Source organism: Hipposideros armiger, unplaced genomic scaffold (assembly GCF_001890085.2).
Source record: "Hipposideros armiger isolate ML-2016 unplaced genomic scaffold, ASM189008v1 scaffold_639, whole genome shotgun sequence".
Classification (NCBI taxonomy): domain Eukaryota; kingdom Metazoa; phylum Chordata; class Mammalia; order Chiroptera; family Hipposideridae; genus Hipposideros; species Hipposideros armiger.
In genome coordinates, this window is record NW_017731989.1 from 287,438 (window position 1) to 295,875 (window position 8,438).

The window sequence follows — 8,438 nt, forward strand, 5'->3', positions numbered from 1 at the left end:
GGCAATGGCGTAGGCTGCAGCCCCTGCTGCAGTGGGCTGCCATAAGCTACCTACCGTGAGTGGCCAGCAGCTGGCGTGAGCTGCCAAGAGCTGCCGTGAGAGGCCCTCCAGAGGCCAGCTACCGATCTGCCTCACCCGGGAAGAGCGCAATGATAATACCAACATGGGCCAGTGAAGCAACATCTTTCACAACTAGACTGAAGAACAAAAGGACAGCAACTTGTCTGTTCCCCTCCCCCAACTCCCCAATAAAATCTTTAAAAAAAAAAGATCTAAGTTGCACCATCTGATATTCAAGGCTGTGAATGAGCAGGCCTAAGCTAAACTCACCAGCTCCAGAGAACACACTCTCCCTTCACAACCAAACGCCTCCACCCCAAGCCACACACAGAAACTGAGCTATTCAACTATGCTGTGCCTTCCTCGGCTGCTCCCTCTGCCAGTTTGAACATAGCCAACCTTCCAGAACAAGAAGCCATCCTGTCTCATACCACTCAACCGTGAATGTAGTTTGTGTTATAGATATAAGAAAACCACATAAACAACTTAAAATACTGATCAACACACCATCTTGCTAGAGCTAATTATCAGTAGAGCCCTCCTGCATTACATTTTTACATAGCAGCAGTGTTTTTAAAACAGAGCTTTGTTCGTACTCTCTGTTGCACAAAACTTTTCCCCTGACTTCAAGACAAAACCCAAACTACTTGCATGGTGTTTGAGATTCTGGTGAGCAGGCCCAGCCTTCTCCTGACTGCTCTCAAATCTGAGAAGAGTTCAAGACCTTTCTGGTCACGATGCCACCCTGCCCACCACCTCTGGGCTAACCCCTGCTCTTGCACTGGGTCACTCCATCCCCCAAAGAACCTAGGTTACATAATGCATACTTATTAATTGAATCTCATTGTCCCATTTTCTTCTTCCTACAAGTAACAATCTTACAAGAAGACTGTCACTGAACTGTCTGCCATCTAAATATCTGTAATGTCTATCTTCATTTATTTGAGCCCCATGAGTGCAAAGAAAGACTGTCAGCTTCAGCTATCAATGTCTAGTTCTGGTCCCATGGCCGGACATGGTAACTGCTCAATAAATACTGCCTGATTGCCTGGCCAGTGAGAGCAAACAAGAAAAATTGCGTTTGCAGAGTCTCAAAAAAGGGAAGTGAATTACCCAAGCTCACACAGGTTCTAGAAAAGGCAGAGTCAGAATTGGAGCAGAAATTGGGCTGGCTCCTCTCCTGCCCTGCATCCTTTACCCTCATGTTCAGGGACCAGTGTCACCCTCTGGATTTGGGTGTGGCATGAGGTGGAGGCAGAGCGTGTGGGGTCTGGTGAGGCTCAGATCTGGTCTGAAAGGTCCCAGAGCCTGTGGTCTGCTCAGCCCCATCTCTTAGGGTGAGCAGAGCGAGGCCCTGGAAGCGGCTGTTCCCCTTCCTTTGAGGCCACTGAAGAGGAACCCATCATATGTCACATGGAGCCTGGACTTTGTCACACCCTGTGCATCTGTCCTGCCAGGCTCTAGGGACCATGGGAGGCAGAGCCACGACCCTGACCCTAACTGCTCTTCTCTGCCTCGGTGAGCTATAGGGGAAAGGAGGAGGGGTGGAATCTTTTCCCCTCCCAGGTCCTGGTCCCTGAAAGACCACAGGTCTCGGGAGGCACAGTTGGGACAGAATTTCCAGGGGGAAAAGAGAGTGTCAGCCCCAGGTCTGATCCCATGTTTAAGGGCCCAGACCAGGCCTGGAGCTTCTATATGTGGGTGGGGGGACAGTTCTCACAGGGAATCTCTTTCAGGGTTGTGTTGGGGCCCACAGGACCTGGTGCAGGCAGGTGAGTCCTCCCCCAGACTTCCTGATTCAGCTCCAAACCCTCTGGGATCCTAGGGGAAACAGGGTCTGGGCTGATGGTGACCAGTCTGGAAGGGGTCTTGGAGTGACAGTTGATGAAACAGGGGAGAAGGCCACCCCTAACACTTCGGGTCTGATTTCTTTCCAGGGGTCCTCCCCAAACCCTCCATCTGGGCTGATCCAGGCCCCATGGTCACCAAGGGGAGCCCTGTGACCATCTGGTGTCAGGGGTCCCTGCAAGCTAAGGCCTACCGTATTTATAAAGACCTGGATACAAGTCTTCAAGTCTTGGATACGAAGGTCCCACAGGACTCCAGCAGTAAGACCCGTTTTCTCATTGAATCCATGAGCTCACACTACGCAGGACGGTACAGGTGTGCGTATTACACCAGTAGGAACAGGTGGTCAGAGCCGAGTGACTCCCTGAGTCTGGTGGTGACAGGTAAGAGCTGGGTCCCCTCAACACTATGGGCTCCTCCTCACAGGCAGAAGGACATGGTGTGTGGACTCAGGGGACCTCATCCCTCACAGCCAACACCTGGGGTATGTGGGGTGACAGTTCCCCTTTAACACATCTCCCTTTTTCTCCCTCAGGCGTGTACCATGCACCCTCCCTCTCAGCCCAGCCCAGCTCAGTGGTGGTCTTAGGAGGGAATGTGTCCCTCTCGTGTAGATCACAGTACACATGGGGCGCTTTCCATCTGCTGAAGGATGGAGGAGCTGACCCGCCCCAACACGTGGAGTCAAGGATCTATGATGGGAGGTGGCAGGCCCAGGCCCGCTTCCTTCTGGGCCCTGTGAACACTTCCCATGGGGACACCTACAGATGCTATTCTTCCCCTAGATCCTACCCCAATGTGTGGTCACACCCCAGTGACCCTCTGCATCTCGAGGTCACAGGTGAGGGAATCCCTGCTGAGCCCCATTTCTTTCTGGGTCCAAAATGTCTGACCTAAGCCTTGTACCCAGTGGAGCCCAGGGGGTAATGGAGGGTCAGTAACACTGGCCTCCTGGGGACAAAACCACAGGCAGGAGGTTTAGGGAGGGACGTGTAAGAACTCTCACTGCAGCCCAGTGGCCAATGTGGGCTGTGTCCCCTTGTTGTCACTGTCCCCTTCTCCCCAGGTGTGTACAGAAAGCCCTCTCTCTCGGCCCAGCCAGGCGTGCTGGTGCTGCTTGGACACAACTTGACCCTCCAGTGTCACTCAGAGGTCGGCTTTGACAGATTCGCTCTGACCAAGGACAAGGGGCTCACACACCCCCAGCGTCTTGATGGGCAGCACAGCCCCGACTTCCCCCTGGGCCACGTGAGCCGTGCCAATGGGGGCCGGTACAGATGCTACAGTGGACACAACCGCTCCTATGCATGGTCGGCCCCCAGCGCCCCCCTGGACATCCTGATCACAGGTGGGGAGCCCTGCCCTGCCCCATGTCCCGATAGTCAGCTCAAGGTGCTGGGCCCACAGTCACCCTGGTGGTGATGGGGTGCGGGGGAGGGTCCTGGAGCAGAGGCTGAGATGGGGTGTGGTCTAAGGAGAGAGAGAAAAGGGGAGTGAGGGACACGGAGATAAAAGAGCCCCACCCAGACAGACTGAGAGGGGCTCACAACCAGAGTCCCTGGAGAAGGACGTGGTCCCTCAGCTCAGGGTCAAGAGCATATGGGGAGGGGGCAGCTCTCTACACATGACCTTTCTCTCACTCAGGAACGTACAAGAAACCCTCCCTCTCAGTCCAACCAGGACCCTCAGTGTCCTGGGGAGAGAATGTGACCCTGCAGTGTCGCTCTGAGATCTGGTTTGATACCTTCCACCTGCACAAGGAGGGGTCACCTGCTCCTCCCCAGCACCTTCGTCTGCAGGACACAGCTGCACCTTCTCAGGCCAACTTCACCATCAGTCCTGTGACCTCAGCCCATGGGGGAACTTACAGGTGTTACTGTTCACGCAGCACCTCCCCCTACCTGTTGTCACACCCTAGCAATCCCCTGGAGCTCATGGTCTCAGGTGAGGGGCCCTAGCCCACCCCGTTTCCTCAGTCAGTTCAGGACCCTGTCCCCAGAGGAGCTCTGAGCTGGGTGGGAGAGGATAACAGAAGGACCAGCCGGAGGGGACTCTGACCTTCCAGAGGGATGGATGAAGCCAGAGCAACTCCCTTCCCTGCCTCATCGTAGCCCTCGTCCCTGAGGCCAGCATGTTCCCGGTGGACAGAGGGAGGCTGGAGAGGACTCAGGCTGACCAAAAGAACAGGCCTGAGGCAGCCCAACCCCGTCCTCATCCAGGCTCCAGTCCTGGGACCTCCAGAGACCAGCTGAGGCCTCAATCCCCAGAGGGACCAAGATCCCCTGCTGTGGCACAGCTTTTCTCCCAGCGGGGATGGGAGTCAGGCAGAGATGCTGGGTGGACCACAGGGCCCCAGGGCTGAGGCTGAGGGATAATGGGCGGGGCCATCATGGCAGAGGGAGATATTGGGGCCCAGCTGGGCTGAAGTGGGGAGAAGGCAGCTTCTGCCCCTCACTCCCCATCCTGATCCCCGGGAGGCTCTGAGGATGGGTCCACCACCACCACAGAGACAGGCCAGCAGCGGGGTGAGGGTCTGTGGGGAGGTGGTGGGGGGAGCTCAGTTCTGGTCTTTGCTCAGCCACTTCCTGGATAAGGGCCTGAGAAAAGTTCCTTCTCTGATTGCAAAGGGCAACAAGGCCCTTTGCACACACAGTGTCCATACTGTGTGTGCTGGGGACACAGGTGATGTCTGAGCTCCCCTCCATAAACTCAGGGACGCTCAGCCCTCAAGGAGCTGCCATGGAGTTAGGGAAAGAAGCCACGCTCGTGGTTCAAATCCCAGCTCTGCTACTCCCCACCCAGGGATCTTGGACAGTCGTGTTCCTCCCGAGTCCTAGGTTCACAGCTGAGGGACAGGCCCCCCCCCCTCCCCGCTCCAAGTGACCTCAGCAGGTGGCCTGGCCGTTTAGAGGTCAGGAAGGGCAGAGCCCTCCCTCCTGCACTTCCCAGATACACACTCCCTGTGCACACCGCCCCAGGTGGGGGCGTCAGGCCTCTGGGAGAAGGATCTGGGCCAGAATGGAGAGGGGTGACAGGTGTTCTGCCTGGAGGGTGAGGGGACAGAATAATTAAAAACAATCATGCATAGGGCCGGCCGAGTGGCTCAGTTGGTTAAGAGCTCGCTCAAGAGTTTGAGCTCTGAGCAACAGCGGTTCGAGTCCAGCCCGAGCTGAGCTACCAACAGGTAGCAGGATGGCTCAGCTAAAAAAAAAAAAAAACAGCTTAACTAAAACAATCATGCACAAGGGAACCCACAGTCCTCGGTTCCAGCCCCAGCCTTGCCACTTCCAGGCTGGGTTAACTTCTCTGTGCCTCAGTTTCCTCCTCTGTGAAATGGGTGGGGTGTGGTCAGCAATCCCCAGGCACATGACTGTTGTGAGGGTCCAGGACATGAATGACAGACCCCAGCCCGTGCCTGGCACACAGTAGGCGCTCAATGAAATGGCACCATTGCCTCATCCATGACGTCACTCATGCCCAAGGTCTCCTGAATGTTCTGATTGGAGTCTCGGTGGCCATAGTCCTGCTGCTCTCCCTGCTCCTCTTCCTCTTCCTCCGATACTGGTGTCAGGGCAAAAACAGGACATCAGGTGAGTAGGGAACGGGGTGACCAGGGTCACAGGAGGGGGTGGGCTCAGGGCACCTGCCAGAGCGAAACCAGAAGAGGGAGGTCAGCTGAGAAAACCTCCAGCATTTCCCAAAGGGAAAAGTCTGAAAAGAGATTAAACGTGAGTATACATGTACGTATTTTTTAGTATTCTTTTGGCTTTTTCAAACTTATGAAATGTTTGAAAACACATGCAAGTTGTGTTTTTCATCGTTTCAAACTGCTGTCTCTTGAATTCTGAATGCAGTTGGGAGGGGTTAGAACCTTCCCAGTTGTTGCGTCCTCTGCAGACCTTAGTGCAGCCCCAGGGGAGGGTTCTAGGGTCGGCTGGAGGCTGACCACCACCTTCCTGCAGTGGCTGCAGCATCAGAGCCTGAGGACAGAGGCCTGCCGAAGAGGTGAGCTCTCTCCCAAAGACCCAACTCCCACCTGCCCACTGCCCCCTCGCTGCCCCTAACATTCTGTCTCCTCCCTCAGCTCCAGCCCAGCTGTTGACCTCCAAGAGGAGAACTTGTGTAAGGGGATGAAGGGGGGCTGTCCTGGGGGAGGAGATGGGCCCAGAGAACGTGGGTGGAACATGGAAATCAGAGTTGGTTCAAAATAGTTCTGGGTTTAAGGGTGAGACAGCATGAATCTGATGCTGTGTGACCCTGGCCACATCACTGACCTACTCTGGGCCTCTGCCTGGCTGGCAGGAGATGAGCCCTTTGTTCTGTCCCCACCAGATGCTGTCGTGAAAGAAACACAGAATGAGGACAGACAGCTGGATAGTCAGGTGAGCTCCGTCTGGTCCTGAGCAGACAGCCCATACCTCCTTGTTCACACACTAAATCCAGTGGACAGACACGTCTCCACCCTCACACCACTCAACTCCGGGCAGCCTCTCCCTCCAGGAAACAAGCGGCTCTGGGCCACTGCAACCTCGCACCCTCATTTGTCTCCTCAGCTGGCCCTTCTGCCCACCTTTGGAGCTGTTGAAGGCTCAGATGGAGGTGACAGGGCTGAGGTCAGGGCTGGCAAGGCACTGAAATCCAAGCCCTGGGCCTGCAGAGGCCCAGAGGAGCGCCTTCTAAAACCCGCACAAAGGGTCTTATAGCCTGGCTCACCCCTTGCTGCTCACTCTCCTGTCCCATGGACCTGACACAGGTGACAATGGGCTCTGTACACCATAGCAGGCTGGCTCAGCTCACTCTAGCGAATGGATGGCACTCCCTTGAGGGGTGCAGTGAGATCTAACTGTTCCTCCACGTTGATGTCTCCACTCAATTCCTACCTCCAGTCCTGACTCCCTCCCGGTGCCAGACTCACACCTCCGAACGCCCATGTTACAGAGGTTTCAACCTCACATCTCTCCTCCCTCAGACCCCCAAAGATACAATGACTGGAATACAAGACTAGAACCAAGGAGACCACACACACACACACACCCCATCTCCCGCGGAGCCCCAACAACGAAGGCCCCCAGGCTGTCCTTTCCTCCCTGGCCTCAGGCTTCCCCACCCCAACCATGTATCTTTGCTCTCCCCCCACTGCAGACTGCAGCATCTGAAGACCCCCAGGATGTGACCTATGCCCAGCTAAACCACTTGACCCTCAGACAGGAGACAAGTGCACCCCCTTCCTCCACAGCAGAGGAGCCCTCAGATGAGCCCAGTGTGTACGCTGCTCTGGCCATCCACTAGCCTGGAAATGGCCCAGGCTTCACTCCAGGGAGGAGGCCTGCAGGGACCCCAGAAGGCACAGGAGCTGCCCCCATGGAGACACAACTCATGACCCCAGCCAGCCTGGAAGCCTGACCTGGACCGCAACAAGCTCCTGGGAACCTTTTGGAACAACTGTTTCCAGGGACTCCCCCTTATTATTACACAGCTCACCTTAGTCCCTATCAAAGGGACTTTGCTGATTGCAAGGATGCCATGCAACTGCCATCAACGCCGTAATTTCGCAAGTGGCAACCTCGGGCTGAGAGAGGTAAGGGCCTGTGACCCAGCCCATCAGTTGCAGCTGTCCCTGTGAAGCTGCATGCTTAACTGACCTCAGAGACCAGAAGCCCCCACAGGGACCAACTAGAGGACACAGGGTGGCTGCAGCCCACAGGGGTTGCTCAATTCCATGTTTCTCATGTCCTGAGACCCTTCCTCCCCAGCCCAGTGCAGCTGCAGAGAAAAGGGAAACCTGCTCCGAGTGGCTTCAGACTCCAAGCAGAGAGAGAGGGGTGCCTTCAGTGTCCCTTCCCCCAGACCACAAATCTATTTCCCACATCTTAAGATACAGAACTGAGGACCTGCCCATCAATCACACCCTTAACAAGCTGTGAAATGAGCCTGCAGATCTTGTCAAATGTTCCCTACCAAAACTCAAATAAAATAGTGGATGGGGTCAGCTCTTGGCTCCCACTCCCCTTACCCTGGCTTCTCTTGCCAGGGGTCAGGTTAAAGAGCTGGAGATGTAAGCTGACCCTGACCACCACTTGCTATTTACTTCCTCTGCCTGGAGATGACTTCATCCCCACATGCAAACTGTTGGCTTTCAGAATTTCCTTCCGGTTTTGACTCATCCTTCCTGTATCACCTTTGTATCCATGCTGTGATGTTGTTCATGACTGTAGCCCCCGCCCCAGGACAAGGACCCTGGTCTAGGAGGCAGTGGCAGCACCTAACAGTGCTGGCAGCAGCAGCACATGCTGAAACTGGACAGATACAATTAGCGTGGCCCCTGGGCAAGGATGACAACGCTAATTCAGGAAGCACTGCCAATTTTTTCATGGATAGTTAACTCTAGACTTTTAGAGGTGATCACTTTGTAGTATACAGATGTTGAATTATGTTGTATACCCAAACTTACATTAAAATAAAAAGCCCAGAAGGATCTGACCAAACCAGACTAACCAGACCTGTTCTATGCAGGGACAACACTCCCCAGT

General features: G+C 55.0%; 2 protein-coding genes across 9 annotated transcripts in view; one reads left to right on the forward strand and one right to left on the reverse strand.

Annotated features, from left to right (window-relative positions):
- Positions 1-8,438, forward strand: part of LOC109372490 (leukocyte immunoglobulin-like receptor subfamily B member 3) — a 25,617-nt gene that overhangs the window by 15,051 nt on the left and 2,128 nt on the right. The window contains exons 1-12 of one of the 8 annotated variants that reach the window (XR_002122053.1): positions 208-1,578; positions 1,797-1,832; positions 1,998-2,291; positions 2,444-2,749; positions 2,975-3,256; positions 3,553-3,852; positions 5,391-5,498; positions 5,871-5,913; positions 5,993-6,030; positions 6,241-6,290; positions 7,051-7,486; positions 7,662-8,392. Coding sequence is in view for 5 of the 8 variants with exons in the window: in XM_019625767.1 (XP_019481312.1) it covers positions 1,467-1,578; positions 1,797-1,832; positions 1,998-2,291; positions 2,444-2,749; positions 2,975-3,256; positions 3,553-3,852; positions 5,391-5,498; positions 5,871-5,913; positions 5,993-6,030; positions 6,241-6,290; positions 7,051-7,197 (1,716 nt within the window). In the remaining 3 variants the exon portion in view is untranslated. Of the gene's footprint in view, positions 1-207; positions 1,579-1,796; positions 1,833-1,997; positions 2,292-2,443; positions 2,750-2,974; positions 3,257-3,552; positions 3,853-5,390; positions 5,499-5,870; positions 5,914-5,992; positions 6,031-6,240; positions 6,291-7,050; positions 8,393-8,438 lie in introns of those variants that run through there. The other 7 variants (XR_002122054.1, XM_019625767.1, XR_002122055.1 and 4 more) reach the window with 7 other exon arrangements.
- RPS9 (ribosomal protein S9) overlaps positions 7,217-8,438 on the reverse strand; it is a 7,647-nt gene continuing 6,425 nt past the window's right edge. Inside the window, exons 6-7 of the mRNA XM_019625733.1 lie at positions 7,551-7,581; positions 7,217-7,234 (exon numbers count right to left, since the gene is read on the reverse strand). Coding sequence (XP_019481278.1) covers positions 7,217-7,234; positions 7,551-7,581 — 49 coding nt within the window. The remainder of the gene's footprint in view (positions 7,235-7,550; positions 7,582-8,438) is intronic.